The 23,481-nt window shown below is 50.2% G+C and overlaps 1 protein-coding gene across 2 annotated transcripts; it reads left to right on the forward strand.

The window, feature by feature from the left end:
* The first annotated feature begins 8,069 nt into the window (after positions 1-8,069).
* Positions 8,070-23,343, forward strand: ACRBP (acrosin binding protein). Of its 2 annotated transcripts, none has more exons than XM_027798417.2 (10): positions 8,070-8,180; positions 9,039-9,251; positions 12,701-12,795; positions 12,909-13,014; positions 13,155-13,557; positions 21,258-21,390; positions 21,617-21,796; positions 21,903-22,070; positions 22,146-22,232; positions 22,784-23,343. In XM_027798417.2, the coding sequence occupies exons 1-10, from the start codon at positions 8,156-8,158 to the stop codon at positions 22,895-22,897; spliced, it is 1,524 nt and encodes a 507-aa protein (XP_027654218.1). In that variant the 5' UTR covers positions 8,070-8,155; the 3' UTR covers positions 22,898-23,343. The 2 variants fall into 2 exon arrangements, with proteins under 2 accessions (XP_027654218.1, XP_027654219.1); XM_027798418.2 differs by having other exon boundaries at positions 8,094-8,180; positions 9,069-9,251.
* Positions 23,344-23,481: the final 138 nt, after the last annotated feature.

Raw genomic sequence — 23,481 nt, forward strand, 5'->3', positions numbered from 1 at the left:
CTGACTTACGGGGAGAGGGGACTTGCACAAAAATATGGCAACAACCGAGAATTTTTAAATGGCCAAGTATAAATGCAAATGAAAAGACATTAAAAGCTAACCTTGGAAGAGAGGGAGTAAGGGCAGTAACTGTGCAATATTTAATCACCAAAGGAGGAAAATAAAAGAGTCAGTAGAAGCTAGAAATTACAAAGCACAAAAATGAAGCCAGTGGGAACAAAGCCTGTAAGCGACAAAGCTAGAAACATAAGCAGCTTTTTTTAGAATGCCTTTTGTTTTTGATATAATTGAACATGGCACATGTCCATTACCAACTGCAGATAGCAGAATTGTTTGTAATGAGGGGAGGGGGAAGTGTTCTGTAAATATTTATTCTTTGTTGGTGCTGGTGTCATATGGGGATGATGTACTTCCTAGGCAAACAGTAAGGAGGATTTAAAATAGCATCTACTGGGACAAGGGCTTTTTTTGACCGGCAGTCTTCAGTAAACGGTGTTTGTCATCCTGTGAAAGCCACCTGAAGGCGCCTCCATGGTCTGCGCTCTGCCGGGCTCTGGACTGCCAGGGAAAGCCTGGTCCTTAACAATGTCGGGAAGGCTGCTCTGGCAGTCCAGATGTGAAATACTGAAACAGCAGAGAAGTAAATTGCTTCTCCCTAGAACAAGCAAGAAATCCAGGTCAACAAAATAAAATCAGTTTGGCTGGAAGTAGCAGAAAAAGGTCAGTCAAAAATTTGTTGATTTTTTCTTTTTTTTATTATTTTTTTAAATAGATCACCGTTAATAGTTACCTGTATCACTGCAGCGGTAATGGAAGCTGAAGTTTACTTCTAGAATTGAAGCGCTTAAAGAAGGGATACACTAAGTTAAAGTAATCATGAACTCCTTTAAAGAACTGGCTAGCTTGCAGATTTCCTGGAACAGCTGTCAGTGCAACATAAACACTTTCTAAAATGGAGCTGGAGAAATTGCCCTTTTGGAGTCATTGGAAATAACCTAGCTGATGAGTACAGTCAAGCCTGAGTTTCAGGAAGCTGGTGCCGTACAGCACGACAACAGGGAAGACTTCTGTCAGCCTTGTTAAGCCCATTTCTTAATAATAATTGATCATGCACGCAGACAACTGGTTTATCTTGTCCAGCTGTGATTGCCCCATCCGTGGGCATTGCTCCTGGGTAGCTGGGTGAGCGTGGCCGATGAGGCTGTTCAGCAAAGTGTTCGCATTCCCAGCGAGCTCTCGTCCCTGGGCTCTGCCACCACCGTGTCTGCTGCGTGATGGACACAAACCATCCCAGCCATGACTGTCACCTTCCACCAGCGGGACCACCTTCTTCAGCTGCTACAGACATAGCAAGCGATTAAACTAGCCCCCGTAGCTGGGCAACATTCAGCTTTTCATTAAGTGCTCTTAAGGTATCATTTACCTAATTACACACTCAGAGCCATGTGGCAGGCAGCCTCTTACTCTCTGTTAAACAGGTTGTATAAGGCTCCCATGCTTAAGCAGACTGAGGCTCAGCTGTAGAGTGTTTTGGTGATACTCAGATTATCGGGGATCAATTCTTACGAGACGATTACTGGATATAAATATATATATCTTAGAAGTGGAAACGCTGATTGGAAGGTACCGTACCGCTGGTGGTCATCTGGTTCAACTTCCCCTTCGAAGTAGGGCTGCTGTCGGTCCTAAATCAGGGCAGATACATGCTGGGTAGCAAGATGCTTTGTAGCAGAGCAAGCCAGGATAAGAAGCAGCAGTTGTGTGGCTCCAGGTGAAAGGTCACGTTGCTGAGGATTTTAAGGCTTGGTTCACATGCTGGCCAAATCAGTCCTGAGATCTCCACTTGGCAGCAGAGGAGAAAAGCATTCCCAAGAGATAGTTTGCTTATACTGGCTGAAAATAAGACCAGGTCCTCCCCGGATGTTTCTCATTGCAGATATGTGTTGCTGAGAAGTGGTGGTTACAGGTGACAGCAGGATTGTTCCCCTCTGACGTCCACAGAGAAATGGGTGATGCTTCCTCCAAGCCCCAGAAAGGAGGGATACGAAGCCTGCCTCGTCATTCGCTTGGCTAAGCAAAGCTTTAGCTAAAGCGGAGCAGGGTGTTGAGGTGACTGAGCCCGGGCCACGATGCAACCCCAGTGAGCGCTCCCGTGTGGACTGGCAGCAGCAAGGCAAAGGTTTCCTGTCTCCTGGAGCAGGGCGAGGCACGCTGGTCACGTACCAAGCACTTGTCATAGAACGTTTAACGCAGCGGGATTATCCCAACTTCCGAATGAGCTTCGCCCGAGGGGCGAAGCAGACCCGGCTGGTTTGGCTGTGCCTGACCCCGTCGCCCTCCGTACAACCGGCCACGGCGCTGCTTGGTCGCGGCCATGTGAGCCGGGAGAGCGAACCACGGAGACATTGGCAAGCCGAGCGGCAACATCTGAGGAGTGTGCGGTGCCTGACTGCTCTAAAGCAGTGGCAGTAGGCAAGGAAAACGGCAGCATTAAAAGAGTTAAAGACTAATAGAATGAAACAAAATGTCCTCTCTCTTTCCAAAGACTACTGAAGAAAGTTTCTCCAACTCCTTTGCCTAGTAATTACCGTATCAGAAGCATAGCTGCTTTTTTATCAAATAAAATGCATTTCATTTATAAAAATAGTCAAACATCTTGATTAATTTATGCTAATTTATGTTTGTTCTTCTGAATACATAAAAGAAATTTAAGTGTTAGTTTTAAAAAGACATTTTTGCCCAAGTCTTAAGGACAGGTAAACCTGTGACAAACGCTAAGCTCCTAAAGCCTAGTGCAAAAAAAATGTTCAGCAGGTTGCCCACTTTGGTCTGGTTTTGCAGATGTACAACTTAATTTCAGTGGTTTAGGTTGCTCCACTGAAGGAATAATTCGTTCAAAGCTGAAAACCAGGCTGGGAGGAGAAAGGGCTGGAATTATTTTTTATACATTGACAACAAGCAAGAAAAAAAAGTGTGAGACCATGAGATTTCCTTGTTCTGAAAGCCCGAGGGATCCAGTCATTGGAAGAAGCCATGTAGGAACCACAGAAAGATCTCCGTGGGAAAAGATGTCTCCAGGGCTCTGTAGCCCAAGCGCCTGCTCATACCACAGGTAACTTTGTGGTTGGATCAGGTTGTTCTTGCACTAAAAAAACCTGCCTGAAAAGGCTAGAGCAGTTCATTCAAGCATGCTTTTATTGAATCTACTCCATTTTAGGTTGTATTATTAATGCAAGAAACCATTTTTAAATGCTGGTTTTGCAATCAATTAAATATTCCATTTTCTAAATGACAAGTAAAAAATGCTTCATTCACTATTTCCTAACAAAATAAAATGTAAATTAAGTATCTGAATTAATGCATGTTATAACTGTACAGTGCTTGTATAAATGTGAATAGATTAACATATCCACCAAGTTAAAATGAGTGCCAATTTTTATGTAAAGTCTATATTTATCAGCATATTCACATAGCTCTCAGCCAGTGACAGTAAACCTACCAAAATAAAGTACAAATGTGGAATGAAGATTATTTAACCTGTGATTAAAGTCAGCAATTCATATCATTTTGGTTTAAACCAGAACACTCTAATGCTTTTGTCTGTGGAGATGGAGACCCCAGTCCTGCTCTGAGGGGGCTGGTACCCACGTCCCTCCCCACAGGGCCATAGCTGCCAGGATGAAGGTGCTCAGCATTGGGCTCTTGAAGTAGTTTCTGCTGCACAGAAGACCTAGAGCTGGACTGGAAGAGGACCTTCACCTGGCTGCTGTGCAATGGCTCTGGTGGCCTTGGCTGGGCCGTCCACTCCTCCATTGGTGCCAGATGGCAGCTGGCCTTAGAAGCCCAGGCACACTCCTGAGATGCAGCTCCACAGCCTCCAGATGCAGCACTGGAGGACATCTAAATCCGTGTCCTGTAGGCGCTGGGGCAGGGACTGCTGTCTCAGCCAGCGGCTTTGTTGTCCCACAGCGCAGGCCAACACTATTCCCATCTTCCACCCCCCCTTGAGGTTCCCCCGCCGGGATGTTTGGTTTGTGGGCAGACGGCTGAACTCTGGCTCTGCAGCTGGTTTTGCTCGTGGCTTTATAGTCACTGGTAGGGCCTGTGCCGAGGGGTGCGGGGGGGTGGGAGATCAGCACGCTGCAGACACCGGCATCGATTTAGCAGGGAGGGTCCCCTGTACCGTCCAACTCCTTATGTGGACAGAGCAAACGTGCTCTTGCTTGAAGCTGCTGCAGCCTCGAGTGAGACCCAGCAATGTCACCAACAGAGCCACAGCCCCCATGGAGCAAGGGCGCCTGTGCAAGCCCGAGGTCCCGGGAGCTGCCAAACAATTGCTGAGGAGGGGGGATGCCCTGGGAACTGGGAGCTGGCAAGAAGGTGAGCCTGGTGGGCAAGGAGAGGGAGGGGACCCCGAGGAGAGCCGGAGCCATTGCTGTTGAATGTTGTCACCTGTGGAGGGGAAGGGATAACATGCTGCTGAGGGACCACGATGGGCTTCGGACCTCCTTCTCTGCCTGCTCTCTTGGGTATATGTTTTAGTAGATGAAGGTATCACAGTTTTCCCTTTCCTTTGATGCTCTGTAACAAACACGTAACCTGGTGTGTCTCAGGGGCTCTGCTGGCCCCTTCCTCAGCCCATCAGAACAACTACACGCGTAGAATTGCTCATGGCCTCCTCCATAAGCAAAGAGCCTGGTGTTTATTTCCTGGCAACATATCGATATACATATTGCAGTTAACAGCACTGTTATGGCTGTACTAATACTCTGATTTTTTCACTCCAGCTAACATGAAAGAACAGATTTAGGTATTTTTACCAGAATTTCCTTTCTGAAATCACTCCCCCCCCTCCCCCAACAGGTGTTTTTGGAAGCATTTTTCTATCATCTCTGCTTACATTTCAAATTATTTAAGACACATGCTTTCTAGGGATGCTGCCTGACAAGGCACTGAGTCTGGAATTCACACCTAATCTTTGTAGCCTGCATCTTTATGAGTTTTTGAGCTGATCAGGCACTCTTTCCCTGCCAACACCCTCAATTTAACTCACAGAGCTGACACAGCCTAACATAGCCATATAGCCATCGTTACTTCTTTGGTTAAGCGCTCTGTGTGCCTGAGCATGCTTTTTTCTTGGCAAGTTAGGCCAGCGTGCGTGTTGAGGAGCCATGCTACGCACCCCCACTGGTCACAGCCCTCAGCTGTCCTGGCCTAAGGAACAGTGCACAATATACCACGTACCTGCACGAGGTAGCGAGGGAAAAAAGGGATGGGCAATTGTTTCAGCACCTTGTGTCCAGGATGGTGGTATTTTTGGGTGCTCACCTTGATTGTCTGATGTTTTCTATCATCGGATGAAGGAAGGAGCAATATAACCCTTGTAGCAGAGGAAGAAGAGTCTGTGAGCCACAGTCCTGTGGTTTTCAAGAGGTTTTCAGACATTACTGGTGTTTGTGGTGGAACATGCAGAGCAGAAAATGCTGCGAAATAGCCAAAGTATTTAAGACAAGAAGACTAACTTGGAAGAGGAGCTTGTCTGCGGAAGGATGGTCCCTCACAAACCAGACAGGCTCTTCCAAAGCTCAGAATCAGCACAGCAATCTGATAGCAACATGGAAAATCCAACTCCAGTGAGCTGTTACCCTGCTGCTACCATCCCAGCGTGGCATCAGGCACTCCATAGGCCTGAGGGTTGCAGCTGCATCATCAGGTCACAGAGCTCAGGCCAGCACACTAACACCATCTGCAGAAAACTCCATTTTGTGGTGGCTCTGAAAACGAGGTTGCAAATTTGCTTCAGTGCAAAAATTATACAGCCTGTAATGCATCATCAGGGGTAGAGCCTTAAAGGTGCCAAGTTAGCCCTCAGAAACCAGAAAACACCGGAATCAGCCTCACCCCTGTACCATGCAGTACTGACCAGTATAATTGCTTGATGCAGCAGTAGGGAGTAGACCTCCCCACAGCTTGCAGCACTGATGCGTCCTGTCCAAACTGCTCTTCCTCCTGCCCTCACCCCTCCCCCAAGGATGACTTCTTTTTTGCAGAACCTTAAAACACAAGTGCCCAGCTGGCACAAACCTATCCGAACAGCACAGCGGTGCCTCCTGCACAAGCAGTCTCCCCACCTTGTGGGTGCACGTTGCAGACTAGCTAGCTTCTCAACACACTTGTGGACTGTAGGCGTTCCCTGAAGGATTTTGACAACCTGAACCCAATCCAGGGTATGCCACAGTGCATGACAAGTGCTAAGTAGCCAGCCTGCCCTCACATCACTAACCTCCCCCTTTCCAAATATACAGTAGCTCCCACAGGCATTGCTACTAGAGCATCAACCAAGGATGACTTCTTTGACAGCTCTTTCATCTTCTGCCTTGTGTTTGAGTTCTCAGTGTACGTCTGGGGGCTCTGGTCCGTTCATTCTTGTTTCCTGTTTTCATACACCATAAATCTCTTGCTGGCACATGTAGACCCAGGCTGTGTAGCCAGCACCTGCCAGACGTTAGTAACACTGCATAACATGCTGTACCAGTATGTTTTCCTAGGTCATGCATTTCCTTCAGCCACCAAGGTCAGCACTGAGCTCCCCTGGGAAGCCACTCAAGTCAGGACAACAGAACTCAGCCTGGGCTCTGTTGTCATGGGGGAGCAGTGGGGATTAACAGAATTGGGGAGCTGAAGGCCCTGGAGTTCTCTAAAATCAGCTAATTAGCAGGATGTCTCAAGCTAAGCAATGGAAGACCAGGGACATGCTAAAATTTGTAAGCCCCAGCAGCGTTGCCCGTTTTAATGTGAGCGGCAAGAGCTAGCTGGAAAATGTCCCCAGCTCACTGTCTTTCTAAGAAGCTGGAAAAACATCCTAAAACTCAGTGCTGTCGTTAAATGGTCAAGCTTCAAGCTTCTCAGAAACACTGGCATCCAACAAGACATCTCATAACAAACTACAGCCTGTCTCCTGCAAGGACTCACAGAGCTACATGCAGTTGCCAGACACCTTTTTAATGGACCGCGTGGCTGGAGTGATTTCAGCTTTTGCCTTGACAGCCTTCATGGCCACCCCGGGTAGTGGCAGGCGACATGTCAGCCCTGCAGTCGCAGCCGGCGCACCCACAGCACTCCCTGCAGCTGCTGCATCCAGCAGCGCTGCTCCAGTCTCCCACAATTTGAGACAGAAGCGACTTCTTCAGCAGCATCGTGCCACGCTGGGAAGCAGCAGACTTCTCTGCTCTGCCTGCAGCTCCTCTTCTGTTCTGCAAGGGTGTCACTTTGCAGCCGAGCTGGGGCTGTGGGGTGATTCAGGGGACACACAAAGCCGCTGTGCCACCCTGCATCTTGCTTACAGCTGCAGTTCTTGTTGCTGCTGTGCCAAGCATTTTCTTTCCAAGCACCCTGACAGCTGCTTGCCCAGGATGGTTATGGTCATGTCTTTCCCTCTCACATCAGAAAGTGCCCAGCCGTGGGAAGCGCCGTGTCGGCTGCAATTCGTGGGGTGCACACGTGGGTCACTGCATCTGTGCCTCACGCTTTGGTCTCTGTCGTAAGAACTGGGCACAGGCACGTGGGTTTGGTGTCCCCCAAAACCAGCCGTGTGGGGCTCTGGGCACCTCCGCACTGGCCACCCCAGAGCCCCTTTGGCTGGCACCATTCCTGCTTTGGCCTGAGAAGGCTTTCCCGTGCAGAGCGGTGCGCAGGGCAGCGGCGGGGGGCAGAGGAAGGCTGGCTGGTGCTCCTGGGACTTGCTGGGGGTTCACCGGAGGACATGGCTGCCTGGGGGAGATCAGGCTGGCTTCCCCCCACGTCCTGAAGCAGGCCAGCGTGGGGACGCTCCTGGGGGGGCACGAGGTGAGTCTCAGTCCCCTGCAAGTGGAACAGGTTTTTGTCTTCCTTCTGCTGCAGGAGGGCACAGAGCGCTCTGGGGCGCAGGCCCGCCGGGGAGCCTGGCCAGGCCTCAGCTGCCGTTGCCAAGCTGCCAGCGCCATGTTGCCTAGCAGCGGGGGCGCCGGCCCCCTGCCTCTCCCCACGCCCGGCTTCCCCCCTCCTCCCGGGGGCGCCTGTCTCCCGCACCCCCACAGGCACGGGCGCACAGCCGTTACACTGTCCCTGCCCCCTGCACCGTCACCAGGGCCACCGAGCGGCGAGGCCTGCGGCGGCCATGCCGGGGTGGCGCTGCCTGGCGGGTGAGCGAGGCCTGCGCGGCCGGGCGGGCAGCCCAGGGCCGGGGCCGGAGGCTGGAGCCCCCGGGCGGGGGGGCCGGGGCAGGAGCGGAGGCGGCTGTCGGGGGCGGGGGAAGGGGACACGGTGCCCGCCGAGGGGGGCGGGCCGGGCATGGCGGCGGGGCGGCTCACGGCAGGGCTGCGCCATGGTGGGTGCCCCCGGGGCAGCGGGGAGCTGGGCAGGGGCTCCGGGGGGGGGTGACCAAAAAAAACCCAAAAAATGAAACAAATCCAAAGATCAAAACACCTCCCCCCAGTGCAAACCAAACCAAACTCAAAAACCCCTGACTTAAATTCTTTTAAAAAGTTTTCTTTTTCTTCTTTCTTTTTTTTTCTTCTCCTTTTTCTTTTTTATTTTTCTTCATTCTTTTTCTTAATTCTTTTTTCTTTTTCCTTCATTCTTTTTTATTTCTTTTTTTCTTTATTTTTTCTTTTTTTCTTCATTCTTTTTTCATTCTTCTCTTCCCGTTTTTACTTTCTTCTATTTGTACTTAGTTCTGTTTTCTTCTTTTTCTTTTTTTTATTTGCAGGTCATTCTTTTTTCTCTTTTTTATTTTTTTTCTTTTACTTTTTTTTTCCTTTTTCTCTTTTTTCCCTTCTTCTCCATTCTTTCTCCCCCCTTTTTCCCCAGGGCTTCTGGTTCCCCTGGGGCCCCACAAGCAGGTGTGGTGGTGGCAGTCCAGGCCAGCTCAGCCCAGTGCCCCACTCAGCGCTAGCAGACAGGATCAGGCCACCCTGCCAGCTGCTCTCCCATTCCCACCCGCTGCTCGCCCCGTCAGGGAGGGCTCACCGAGGGCTCACCGCAGCCTGCTTCTCCCCCAGGGCTGCTGACCGTGCTGACGTTCTCTGCAGCTCCACCGGTGCCTCCTGCTCCAGGCAGCCCGCTGTCGGACAGCGAGTACCAGCTCTTCTTCGCCAGCCTGGGGCCCCCCTGGAAGGCAGCCATGCTCTGCCAGCTGCGCCAGGCACAAGGCTGCCTCAGCTCCACCATCCTGCAGCTGGACCAGGAGGAGAACCACGGCCACGTCCCTGAAGGTATCAGCCCACCTCCACGGGGAGATGTGGGCATTGCCCCAGCTGGGGCAGCGCCAGCTGTTTCTCTGCCCCAAAATGCCACGGGCTTGTGGGAATGGTGGTGGGATGGCTCAGTTTTGGGGTGTCTAGCCAGCTCAAAGCAGGATACTCCCAGCACTAGGGCACCCTGGATTTGTGCAAGGGAGTTTGGTTTTGTGGCCTCTCTGGGTAGCCCTTCCAGTCTGCACACCTTTCCTGAAGAAAAAGTCTTTTCCTGATGGCCAGTCCTAACCTCCTAAGCAGGAATCTGCAGTTTTTTCCCTCTTGTGTCATCTGGCACCACCAAGAAGAGTCTGACTTTGTCATCGTGTAGCCTTCCTTTGGGTCCTCGTGGGCTGCCTCTCTTCTCCATCCAGCAGAACAAGTACAGCTTCTCTTCACAGGTCACGGGCTGAAAGCCACGACCACTTCAGTGGCCCTTTGCTGAGCTCTTCAGTTCCTCCACATGTCTGTCGGTGGGGTGGCAGGGGAAAAAAACTGGCTGCAGTTTTCTGAAACTCACTGAAGCTCATCGTCTCCCGCCAACAGTACACCTTACAACCTGATCGGCTCCTTCCAGCTTCAGCTAGGGTTTAACACAGAAGCTTGGCTCATGGGCTTCTGTGGGCCTTTAAGAAAGCATGAGCTGATAAGCTGCTTTTTTAAGTGTTTAACATTTCAGGAGCCAAGAAACATCCCAGTTCAGAAAACACCATAGCAACAGCACCCTTTAAATCTCTGCAGTCATACTTTCTCTGCACCCCTGCATCAGAGAATTTAAGTGGCATAATTATATCTGTGCAGCTGAAAAACTTGGGACTACTTCTGTTGTATTTTTCTTCAGAGGAAAAAAAATAGGAACAATTTTTGTCATAAAAAATATGTCTTTATATTTAGCTATGAACGTCAATGAACTGAACGATCAGCCAACTGTGCTTATTTGGACTGCAGCATGAGGGCAACTATTTCTTGCTTGTTTCTGCAGCTGTGTCAGGGGAACAGGTCCCACCCTGCATCACCAGACCCAGGGATGGGTCCTGGGCTCCTCCCTCGCTTGAGGACACCTGCAATCCATGATGCCATGGTGTTATGTGTACCTAGGGCCTGTCCCTGGTTCCTCTCCTGGTGATGCCCAGCACACTGGCACCGCTTTTTGGCATATCCAGCCATGCTTCCACTCCTGCTGCTTTCGGAGGCTCAGCTGCCAGCAGCAGGAGCATCTGGGAATGCCAGAAGATGGGACAATTTTGCAGGATGCCCTCTTTGCTACTTTTTCCTCCAGCCCTCAGCCCAACAGGCCCATCTGGCAAACTTTATTCCCCTCTGTGTTCCCTTTTCCCCAGTTTTGGGGCTATTTTAGCATGTGTTACAAACCAGCTGAGAGGCTGAGTGGACGTGGCAGTGCATGTGCCCTCACATATTTTGTCTCCACTGTCCCCACAGATAAATGGCAATGCTGTCTGCAGTCAAATATTCGTGAGCATTAATTGTGCCTCTTTAGGCGTGGTGCTGAGGAGAGCAGCTACGCTGTGTTTTAGACAGGGGAAGCCTACACAGAGCCTTTCAACACTGCTGTGGAAGATGAGAGTCAGGAGGATGTTTCCTGATGAGAGTATGCAAATACTTCAGCTGGTTCCACCTTTTAGTGATGATGCAATTGTTAATTAATTGCCCACCCACCTCCCCACCCCCATGCTGGGATCTCATGCAGGTGGAGTTGGCCACAAAGCCCAAGGGGGTGGCTTCCTGACGCTCAGCAGAAGCTGTGCTGTTTGCAGCAAACACATGGGCAGGACGAGCAGAGGAAAGAGGCAGAAGATCATATTGATTAAGCAGTTGGTGCTGGGAATGTCTCCCTTTGGCAGGAAGGTCAGAGGATTCAGAGGTAGACTAGTATCTCTGCAGGGGAGATGAGCTGAGAGAAATGAGGAGATGGGGATCAGTGCTGAAGGAGGTGAGCTGCTCGTCAGGCAATGCCACCAGCGTTCGACAGGCTGTGGGAGAGCTGAGCCACAATGAAAATCTAGAGACAGCAAAGAGAGCCCACAGGAAATTTTAACTGTGTCAAGTTTTCCTTCACTTCCCAGGTACTGGAATGAAGATGTACTTTTCTTCTCCCCTCACCCCAAAATGGAAAGTTTCTGTATCATTGTGGGAATGGTTTGTAACAGGACACAGCAGGCTGTAATACTCCAAGCTCCAATATGCCTGGTCTGGCACGCTTTGCTGGGGATGCGGTCCTGGCCCAGGAGAGCCAGGCTAATGCTGGGGATAGCAAAGGGCTGGGCATCCTCCACTGCTCAGAGGTAGCAATGCTCCTTTGTAAGTAGCGGCTATGTGATGAACTGGAGCTCTGCAGCTCCCAGTACATGTGCACGGGCATTGCTCTCGGTGAGTCCCTGTCGCCTGTGTCCTGGAGAGATTGCGTAAGGCATCACCAAGGGACAGGGTGGGGATCTGGCATGTTACCTCCAGCTTGGGTAATTTTCTGGGCTGGGATCCTAGTGAATACCTGAAATTCTACTATTGCTGGTGAATCCATGTGCTCAGCACAAGTGAAGGAGTACATACAGCATAAAAGATGCTGCACAAATAACCAACAGGAGAGCACTGCAACTCTACTGCCAGCCTCCTTCGTCTCAGCTGGCACTTGACCCATTCAGCATGCACAAAGGGCTGGCTCTGCTAGCTGGGCCATGCACTCGCAGAGCAGAGGGAGCACAAGGCTACCCCCCTCCCCAAATGTCCCAGAGTTTTTTGCTCTCCTGCATGACCTCAGCTCTCCCACAATCGCTGCAGGAGGAGCTGTAGCTTTTGAGGCAGTAGTGTTGGCAGCACTGGGCAGGATTATGGTGCACGTGTGTACAGGCACAGGACTTGCCAGCAGCATCTTGGCCCTGTGGACTTTCCTCCATCCCCTGCATGGCTGGAATCAATGTCAAACTCTTTTTTTTTTTTTTTTTTTTTTTTTTTTTTTTTCCCTGAAGAGGTGGTCTCCTGTGGTGTTCCCAGTCACAGTCTGGTCATCTTTTTAAGCCATCACACACCTGCTTGCCTTTTGTTGTTGTTTGGTTGTTTTTTTTAAACCCTTGAAGGACTAATAACAGAGTCCTTATTAGATCCTGGAAACAGGAGGTTTGGGTCTTTGTAAAAGGGAAGATAACCATGTGAAAAAGGGCAGAAGGACTAACTGAAACCGTGGGTAGTTTGGAGGGAAAGTGCATGTGGCACCTGGGATTGGAAGCCATAATAGCACAAGGCTGTGATCTCCACGTGGGGTCAGACAGCTTTGACTTTCCCTTCAGCCACTAGCACTCTGAAAGCAGCCATCCAAGAGGTCCCCAGCTCTTGCTCTGCCCAGGTCAAGGGGGCAGATGCCAAAACCTGTGGCCTGCCCCCATCCCACATCTCTCTCTCTCTCCCCTCTCCAGGGCCAGTCTGCTGTGACTTCCCTGAGGCTCCGTGGTTTCAGACCTTCTGCCAGTTCACCCAGTACCGCTGCTTCAAACGCCAGTTCTATACCAAGGTGGTGCACAGGATACAGGGCAAGGGGGAATATATCTTGGGAGATGGAAGGGGTGAGGAGGAAGGGAAGATAACACAGTGAGATTCATGTTTCTCCCTCTCTCCTCCACCCAGCGAATCCCATGTTCCAGTTTGTCTCCTCAAAAAAAACTCCTCATGACAGAGCAACCCCATGCTGTGGGCTCCTGGGCAAGGGGCAAAAGCTCCCCTACAGAAGAAGGTATGGCTACACCAAGCTGTGCTGTGTGCCCCTGCTTGCCTGCATATCTCCTGTAGCTACTCTTCCCCCGCTCCCCCCAGCAGCTTTCTGGCTGGCCTCAGGAAGGTGCCCTCAGCCCCCCCATCCCACTCTCTCCCCAGCTCCAGAGCAGGCTTCTCTCTTGCACGTCGATGCCCTGCTGCGTGCCAATGTGGACAGTCTCCTGAAGTACTCCTATGCACTGTCAAGTCAGAAACCACTGCTGAGGAATGTTTCCACAGCCACGCCAGGGGTGCTGAGACCCCCACAGGACAGGGGGCTGCCTGCGCTCCCACCAACCCTGCTGGTCCCAGCCTCCTTGCCTCCCAGGCTGAGATCCCCTGACCGCACAGAGCAAGCCTGGGAGCAACGCCTACAGAACAACATCTGGCAGCTGATCCACTCAGCCCTCTCCTTGGAGACATCCCTGGGCACTGAGGGCCCTTCTCCAGACTCCAAGTCACACCCAGAGAGCATGTCAGGCAGCACTGCAGAGAGGGTGCAGGAAACAGCCCCCCGTGGCAGGTAAGTGGAAGACCTGTCTCCCCTCTGGGCAGGGTACCACACACCACCCATGCAGGGCTGTCCTCACGTGGTAATCCTATAGCATTTGTGCCCCTGCCCTGAGCAGCTGGTGAGCACAGGAAGGTTTTCTGGAGCAAGCTGTCCCATACAGAGCAGAAATGTACTTGGGGAGCCCCTCAGGGACCCCTGCTCCAGCACAGAGTAAAGCAGGGAGAGGGTGACCCAGTGCTGCTAGCGCCTGACAACATTACTGTCCTCATGTCATGAGCAAAGTGCATTTAAGCTGGGCCTTAGATGCAGGCAGGGCTTTTTCCCATGCACGTGTGTCCTCACACCGTGGCCATCTGCAGCGTGCAACCACATCTGCACTCATCTTCCCCCAGCTCACGTCTCTGAGGAGTACGGATGACCTGCAGAAATAGCTTCCTTGCCAACATGGGTCCTTGGGCTGCTGGAGTAAGCTTGTGTCTCTCTGTGTTCCTTGCCTCTCTGCATTCAACATGAGGCAGATGTTTCTTAAAAACAGTCTGGCCTGAGGAGCGCTCCATCCTTGCCCAGGTAGAGCAAAAGCAGTCCTGGGCTAGGAGACAGAGCCGGGAGCACAGAGCCTTGCTCCTGGCTGTGCAGGACCACTGCTTCTGCCCGAGCACATGCACACCTCTGCACTCTGGAGCTGTGCATTGCCCTGGTTGCCTGGTCTGGCTTTGAAAGCAGCTGCATGCCAGTTCAGCACAGGGCCCTGCGACAGTCCAGCTTGCTGCAGTCCTTTTACACACCTTCTTGGCTCCCCCAGCCTTGGGATGCTGTAGGAGCTTGTCGAACATCTTGAGCTCTTCCCAGCTGATCTGCCAGGATCCATTTGCCTTGATCCTCAGGCAGCTGGGGCTCGCGAGCTGCAAAAGGATCCTGTGTTTTCACTCAACTTACTTGCTGTACCTTTAGTACTTTGTGGCTGAGGATCACTTGCCTTGACTGAAATGCAAGGGTTGTTTTGCTTGCCAACAGCAGACAGAATGCTGTCTAGATGTGGTTTTCACAGAGAAGTCGTTTTGCTTTGGCTCTGTTGCCGGCTACTGATGTTCCTGTTACCACACAGGTTTTGTGCATGATTGCAGTCTGTGGTTTCTATTAAACACACTGCATACTACTACAGTTGAGCCAGAGATCCCACTTCTGCATGTAAAAATGAATTGCATTGCATTGTTAAAGCTGTAACTGTTCTGTTGCAAGGTTGTAACTTATGTCATCCTCCTTCCTAATACTGTATGAGGCTTTTACTGCCTGGCAAATTTTTACTGGGGTACGTACTCTGAGGCAAAACTGTGTTTCATTGAGGATATGTTCATTTTTCCTGCCTCTGAAATTGAGCCTTGCTCTGATTTAGTTATATTGGGATTATTGAGGGACTGCTGTGATTGCAGATGACACTCGCTATTCTGCTGCAGAGTTTCTCAAAGACACTAATGCTGACTGTGTCTGTAACCTGGCAGCTGAGCCCCATCAATCATACTAAGCAAAGCTTAAATTCAAGTGAGGATAAAAAGGCAAGATAGACCACGCCTGTCAGCTTTGCTGCTCACCACATCCCACCTCCTCTCAAAGGGACTTCAAAGTATGACCTAAAAAAGGGGTAAATGCTTTGAGGCTTTTCCATTCCAGCAAGAGGAGCAGTGCTGGGTGGGACCATTCAGCATGCACAGGTGCCATTCGACGTCCGGTTTAACACAAGGGGCGCGGGGTTGTGTGGGCACTGAGCCCAGGGCTGTGTGTCTTCCCTAGGGTCTGATGTCTAGTAGGACATCCATCCTTGCTCACTCAGCCCTGCTTGTGGCAGCTGCTCTGGTAGCTCTACCAGCTTTGATGGTACCTGATGAAGCTAGCTGTGACCTTTAGAGACAGACAGGGCAAAGGTAGTAACATAACAAGGTGAAGAATTTGGAGCATACTTTTGTGGCCTTTCTGCTAGCAGTGAATCATCATGGGGGGGGAAAATTTGTCCCTTATTGCACTTATTCTCAATTTTTAGTTCTTACTATGCTTTCTGCCCTGTGATTAAAGAGCTATTTATTTCTCATTATTGCCTTTCCTCAAAGTTACCTGTATACCATGATTCAATCCTGCAATAAGCTAAAAAGAGCTCTGTAGCTTCTACATTATAAAGCTCGCATAACTCTCACTCTCTGCGGCAATTTTTAGTGTCCCTTTAAAACATCCACACACTTCAGCTCTGCATGCACCATTCAGTGATGGGTTTCAGCAGTTGGGTACACAGGAGGAGGTCAACCTCCCTTCTCTTCCCTGCTCTTCTGTTTGCACAAGAATTGCATTTGCCCTTTTTCCCAGGGCTTCCCACTGTTGTGTTGTTCATCCGCTATGACCCCTACACTCCTTTCAGCATCATGGCTGTCCCGGATGCAGACCTCATCCTGTTGGTATTTGCGTGTGGATGCTCCTGGTTCATGTGAGCCCTGCTTCCACAGCAAGGACGAGCCAAGCCCTCCCAGGGGCTACATCCTCCTCCTCCTGCTTTACCCCTCCAAACAGTCCTTGTGGTGCTTATGTACTTCAGCCCCAACAGCTTTAATTTTATCACTAGATCCTTTATTAAAAATACTATCTCCAGGAAAAAAAAAAACACCTCTTTTTGAATTATCCTCATTCTTTCACAATTATTGTTTTTCCACCCTGGGTCTGACAGTGCGGGATGGGGCCCGTTCCCCTGACACCTCTTTCAGAAACTAGCTGTCACTTGAGGATTACGTAGTGGTACCTTTTGGACATTCAGTGAGGCCAGGGCCCAATTTAGTGCCTCCGTATTGTTACTGTGTGCAGCTAGCTGTGAAAGGGGAGCCGTAACATGGCAGGTAGTCTTCTCGCCAGCAAGCTAGAAGAAATTCAAATGCTTGTAGGCTTTTGGGACTCTCAAAGCAGGGGTCTCTCAGTGTCCCGGGGGCAGAGGTAAAAGGCTGCAATATTGTGCGGGTCAACAGGACAGAGGTGTTTACAAAATACAGTTTTTCCCTTGTCTGTGCATCCTGAGCCCTTGGGCAGGCATTATTTTCCCGTTTTCCCAACAGCTCCTGCATTAGGTTACCTGCTGGGTTTGATCTGTCAGGTACCTAGCCAGCCTGCCTGCCTTCTTGCCTGCAGGCCAAGTTCTCTTTTTTTTATCCTGAAGCTGCTAAGAATGGCTTTTTCCTTGGTGGTTTTAGTTTCCTGCAGCAATCACCCCCACCCCCCAAAAAAAAAATAAATCAGAAGTTACAAAGTGCTGGAAAGCTGCTGTTTGCTCTTTATCCTCTTTTCTGCTTGCCTCAGGTATTCACTCCACCTCACACAGCCATCCAATATCAAGGAGGTTCAGCAGCTGAAAGTTAATGGTCCAAATCCTTGTCATTACGCTGAGGGAGAGGTGAACGTTGTCAACCAGTATTCTTGAGATATCGCTGAAGTATGGTCTATGTGTGTCACTCCATGTCTCAAGATGCTTAAGCAAGATAGGCTTTTATCTGAAGTTTTCTCCTTTTGCCTTCAAGCAATTACTGATCTCAGCCCACAGATTCTACTTAATTATATTTTTTCCCATTCCCCTTGAAACACTGCCTCCCAGTACCTGTTAGGCTTTTCCTAGAGCAGTGGTTAGGACATTAAGGCGCAGAGGTACTAAGCTGGGAAGGGATTTGCATTTCGAAATCACCTTAGACAGACCTATAGCTTTCCCTGAAGTATGGTGAAACTTCTGCACATCCACAAACAGCTCAGCAGCATGTCAACAAGTGTAGGGGACCAGCAGCAGTGCTGTTATGCTCTGCCAGGTCCGTACCGCTTGCCTGTAATGCCTCTGTGATGGGACACAAAGCCCCAGCACTGCCATAAGGCAGCAGCAGTGAGAGAGTGGCTGGATGCACTGAAGAGCGGTGCCAGGGCACTGGGCGTCACCAGGAGAGGAACCAGGGACAAGCCCTGGCTGCACCTAGTGCCACGGCGTGGTGGATTGCAGATGCCCACCAGCGAGCAAGGAGCTCAGGACCCGTCCCTGGGTCTGGTGATGCAGGGTAAGACCCATTCCCCTGACGTATCCCAGTGGCTTTCAAGATACTAGCTGTTATTTGGGGATGATGTAAAAGTACCTTCACTCACCCCAAGGTGGTAAACCAACTCATAAATTTGCAACCGTGAGGTCAGAAAGACTCACAGCAGAAATGGAGAACAGAGACAGAGGAGGAAATGAATGTGACAGAGCAACAGAATTTCTTGGTAACCTCAGGCTGATGGTGCGACTCAGTTTCCTGGGTGGGTCAGCGGATGTTATGGACACAGTTCATGTGCAGCTGCATATGTGGCCAAAGGCAAAGTGTCAGTAGGTGGTGCATACTGATATGAGGCTTTCTGACCTGCATGAGCTGATCATATCGAACATGATCTGTAAATCTAAAGTTTGCTGTGCAGCAGAGGCTCCTACCCACATCTGATTTTGTGTTTGTTCTGAACAAGTAGGTCATCAACACTCAGCAGATGTTTTACTGCTACTTATAAGCTACTTATGGAAGCACTCTTTTTAGAAAAGTTCCCTTTTACTGCCTGTTTTGCCTGTAATCATCTATTTGCATCTTGTTTAGGCTGCACTTGTTGGACCAGTACATGTGTTGGAGAAAACAAAGCCTGTTAAAACCCATTTATTAACAGTTGCTTTCAAAGCTTCAGGTTGTTATTTATTTGCTGTTCTTAAAAAGGTCCAGCAAGGTGGACAGTTTTCTTCTTTTTTCTACCTTGGTGATGAAAACAGCAGAGCTATTCATATAATTTTTAATGGCTATTAATGTGCCTCTGACTTTACTGGTTTGATCATCCTGGTGTGATGAAGAAGCAATCAAATCACGTGCCACTGGAATAACAAGCAAGTAGTGGAACAATAGCCAATATTTGTGGCTAAATTCTTTCAGATAAGTTTGGAGAGTAAGATCGGGGTCCTTAATTGAAATTTGTGAGTCCCATCAAGATGACCCAGATGGTTTACCAAATCTTGAAGGCAAAGATCCAGCTGCACCTAAGCAGTCAAGCATCTGAGAGGTGGCAAGGACTCCCTTTGGCTGTCACAGATTTATCAGCGAAATGTGGACTGAACACTTGTTCTCCAGGGCTACAACTGCTTAAGAGAAAATTGTCAGTGTCAGGTAATCCCCACGCAGACAGCAATCCTTTACAAAAGAGAAATGCTAGGTGTGCCTTGGGGGCTGTCACTGGTTCTTCTCTCAGAGATGTCTAGCTCCCAGTCACAGAAAAAAGCTGAGAAGGTTGAATTGAACAACTCTAGACAAGATTTTCAAGTGGGATGAGCACTGACGTTTTGCTCTAAATTTCAAATTTCCTTTTCTTCTTAGTATCCTAAATGGTCTGAATGTTTATAGAGGAAACAAAGAAAAACCAAAAATAAAAAGGATCATGTGGAGCCACAGGATGGAGGAGTGGACATAAAGGATCTCACAGGTTCTGGAAGTATTCTCTGCAGGATAGGTGGGGTTTCTTTCTTTTTTTTACCAGCACATTGTAATTCTTTCCAACTTTGCCTGAAACAGTTGGTATCTGTCACCGCTGTCCTCAGTTTGCACTCTTCTGTCCTCTTGGAACTCAGCCTTTCCCTCCACAAACCTCTGACCAGGTTGGTCACACTGTGGTGCATTGCAGTAAGATGCACAGGCTTGCAATATGCAGATTTCCAGATCTTCATCCGTTCTTGTTTTTTCAGGGGATGTGGTTAATGTGCTGTGGGTTGGCACCACAGTAATTTTTTCATGTCTGTCCCCACAGCATACCTTTTGCAGCCCGTACAGAATGGTACACCGTACAGGATGGTGTGTTAAAGGAACATCTTCACTCACCTTGTTGCAGGCTAGAGCAGCATCTGCTTTATGATAAAACAAACTTGACTGTAATGTTTTTAAAAAAATATAGCACTCATTGTATTTTCTGTGACTTAAGATTGTCCAGATTCTCTTGTAGAGTGAGAGAGAACTTCAGAGATACTGACATGCTCATTTGCTGCTTGTTAGTGTGAACAGTTTGGGTACAGGATCACTCGTTTCTGACCCGCTGCCAGTGCATGACACGTGCTGTGAGCTCCTTTCCCCACGGTGTGTGGCAGTGCCCAGGCATCTGTGAAGGAGCTGTACAAAGCTTCTGCCTGTTAGCCCTAATGCTCACCCGTGTTCTCCTACATGGACGCACAGCCAAACCCCGTGCAAATGACAAGCATCTGTGTGTTCCTGTGCTTATGGTGTGTACCTCTCACATGTCCATAGATCTGTGAACACCAGTCATTCCTTACAACTTGACTTCTTCACACACTGCACAATCCTAAGAGCCTAACAGCAGAGAGAGTGACCTCTTTTAGCCTTGAGGCTAAATTGCTATCACTCACCCTGGCCTTCTTGCTCAGCACAGGGCATGGAGCCATGCCTGGCAAGCCCTGAAGGAGAAACATTGTGTGGCCGAGGTACAGACCTTTCTGCTAAGAGAAATTTAGGATATCTTTTTGATGTCTCCAAGCTGTGGAGAAACCACCCCATCAGCTACTCCCACACCAAATACTCTTTGTGTCAGGAATGTGTAGCTAACTTCTGCTTTGAATGGGTCTCGCCCCAAGTTCCAGTCACCAAAAGTCATTGCTTTTCCATCTGCTGATGGAGAGAGCCTTCCAGCTGATCCCCACCTTGGTGCCAGCACTGACAGACTGAGGGGCCACCCACAAGTGTCTTTGCTCAGCTAAGCTTCTCGCTCTGAGTGTTTTCCAGGCCTTAGGAAATGTCATCTTCATGACCTCCCTCCAGGTTCTCCAGATCATTTTTATTTTTTTAATGCTAATCTAAAGGTCTCCAAGAAGTTTCAGCTGCACTTAGGAAAACTTCTCCATAGAGGTTAGCCCATGCATGGATTTTAAAAGCATTTTAACATAAGCAATTGTTGCTCTTATCTTCTTACTTTCTGCCAGATCAAAGCTTGTTTATTTATCACTGGTTTTGTTTGTAGGCACAGGAGACAAATGTCTAATGAGCATTTTTACCTCTTCTGCACTGTTGCTGATAACTGACACCATTCCTGTCTAATAACATTTCTGTACCATGTCTACAATTTCTACTGTTCCTAAGAGAGGCAAAATATTCTTATTGTCCTTATCACACTGTCATTAAATTTTCTACCTTTAGCTTCCTTCCCATGTCAGTTTGGATGAACAGTTAATTCGTTGTTACCGATTTTTTCCCCTTTCTGTCAAATACATTGGCTCAAGCAGGAGGGAGACTTTGGAAGTTACCTACTCCAGACCCAAATGGGGCTGCCCCACGGTCAACACTCAGCAGACCTCTAACAAACATCTCCCTGCTGTGCACTCAGGTGGACAAAACCAGGCAGGGGCTGCTGCAGGATCCCTGGGGAAGTTCCTCAAGCTGTGCTCCTCAGCCTGTCCCTCTCACGTGCTCCCAAATGTACACACACACACCCCGGAGCCTCCACGTTACACACGCAGATACAGACTCTGCATGTACCCCCATTCCTCCATGCAGGTTAGCCAAGGTTTCTTTGGGAAGGGTTTTTTTGCTACTTTGGGAAGGGTGTGTTTTCTCCCCTTTCATTTTTTAACCAGAGGTCTACCTCTTCAGCTTGTGACAAGAGATGAGACTTGACTTCATCCCTTTCTCTGTCAGCCTTTTAGCCCTGAAGAATGATGAGGCAGTGATGATCCTGTGCTATGCGGTGCTGGAGGGAAACTGTGTCTCATCAGCGGTCACCCAGATCTGGAAGGAGATGGAAGAGAGAGTCCTCGGGTTTGGAGATTTGGTAAAGATGCTGATGTCCCCATTTGACCCCCACTGTGTGCAGGCCTCTCTGCAGTGCTGACCACAATGCTCTGGTGGCCAGAGCTCGTCAGCACTGTCCCTTCAGGTGCCACCTCCTGGGAGAAGCTGACCTGGGTGACCAGCAGCAAGATCCAAGCCAGAGCAAGGACATGGGAGGTCCTCGGTCTCCTTTTCCCCCCCTGACCTCCCCACTACATCCACCCTAGGTGTGTGACAGCCTTGGGCGGCGTCACATGGACCTGTGCCCTGACTGTGCTTTCTGCTCACTGAAGAGGGAACAGTGTCAGAATATGAAAAACCTGAACCGTGTTCACTGCAAGACAGGCAACTTCAGCACCTACATCAACCCTCAGATCTCAGCCCAGCATCAGGCTGCAGGCAACAAGGTACTGGGTATGCTGCATGTCCTGCTGGCCTCTGAGGAGCAGCCTAGGCTGGGTGGTGGGGAAGGGGAGGAAGAAACATCGCTCTCTTTATCCCCCTCCTCTGCAGACCAGCTCCCCAGAGACCTCAGAGTACCATGGCATGGAGGTTTTCAGAGGGCTGAGGGCAGAGTACTGGTGCAGCCGGATAGCCACCCATGGCTGTGAGGACCCTCGTGTGAGCCTCTGGCTGAAGGCAGAGTACGCCGCCTTCCAAGATGGAGATGCCCAGAGCCAGGTAGGTGCCCTGTGGATGCTCCCACCCCTCCTTCTCCTCTTCCTCTTTCTCTGGCCTTCATTCCCACCTTCCCAGATCTGCGACTCAGATGGACTTCAGCACCCCAACTACTGCGTGTTCAAGAGCCACCAATGCCTCCAGCAGAGCCTCTACAACCAGCGGGTGAGAAGCAGGCTGCACCGCCCTTCACACAGCCTTCTCTGTGGCTGACCCCTCCACAACAGCACCGAGTCCCTGCAAGACTCACCAGCCCACTGCTTTTCCCTCCAGTAGGACAGAGTTGGGTGTGTTTGGGGGTGTGACAGTGATGCAAGTGCAGCTGGTGAGTAATTGAGGCGGTGGGATTTGCACAGACGCTGTAAGAGTGGAGACGACCACTAATGTTGAGACAGAGGAACTGTAGGAAGCATCCCACCCATCAGGGTTTCCCTGCATGTCCCTGCAGGGGGGGAATCTCCCCCATCTGCTGTGTGCCTCCTAGGTGGTACAAAACCCAAACCCACCAGAGCAGGACAGAGGACTAGCCCATACCTTAGGAAACACACAGTTCAGCTGTCATCCTCCCCCTCCCACTTTCCAGGTGGTTCTCCCCTCTTCCTTCTGGTGCCCCCATCACCCCAGCCTCCAGTTGCCATCCATCATCGGGGTCCCCTTTCCTTGGGGGGAAGGATGGGCAGTGGTAGCAGCCTTATGAACTCAGGCTCTCCTTGCAGGTGACTCGTCGCAGCTGCCTCAGAAACGAGACATACCGGGTGCTGAGTAAGAAGGAGGGAGAGGAGCAGGTGCAGCTGTGGCACCAGAGGTTCCTCAGCCTTGCCAAGGGGTGATGCCTGATACCAGGGGGATGTGTGGCAAGGACAGGACTCCACAGCAGGTTATCTGGAGCTGTAGTGGGGCAGAGAGCCTGGATAGACTTGGACAGCTCTTCCCAGACCTCTTGCTGGCCAGCCAGCTCATCATGGCCTGATCTCACCCTCTGAGCACCTGCTCTGTGCCGGCGCCAGCGGCACACCATGAGGGGAGCCTCACAAAACAGCATCTCACTGTGGGACCTGCTGGAACTCCTCCTGAAAATATTTTCTCCAAACAAAGGAGCAGCTGAGCATTGGAGAAGGCATCAGCCCTGGCCACCTAGATTAAGAGCCACTGGCCCAAGCGTCCTTGTCTGAAATCCCCAGCCATCTCTTGCCTCCCTCTCCCTGCAGGATTACACCAGGCGATAGTTCTCCCACAGATGAGTCTTATTGTATAAAGAGCCTGTTCACCCTACAAACTTAATTTGCTTCCTTCTCTCTGATGCTGCTGCTCTATTATACCCTTCGGTGACCCCCTCCAGGCTCCCCATGCCCCCCTGCTCTGCACTCGGCTGTTTTTTGCTCACTGCAGCCCATGTCCCCTGAGCACGATGACC

Source organism: Falco cherrug, chromosome 5, assembly GCF_023634085.1.
Source record: "Falco cherrug isolate bFalChe1 chromosome 5, bFalChe1.pri, whole genome shotgun sequence".
Lineage (NCBI taxonomy): Eukaryota > Metazoa > Chordata > Aves > Falconiformes > Falconidae > Falco > Falco cherrug.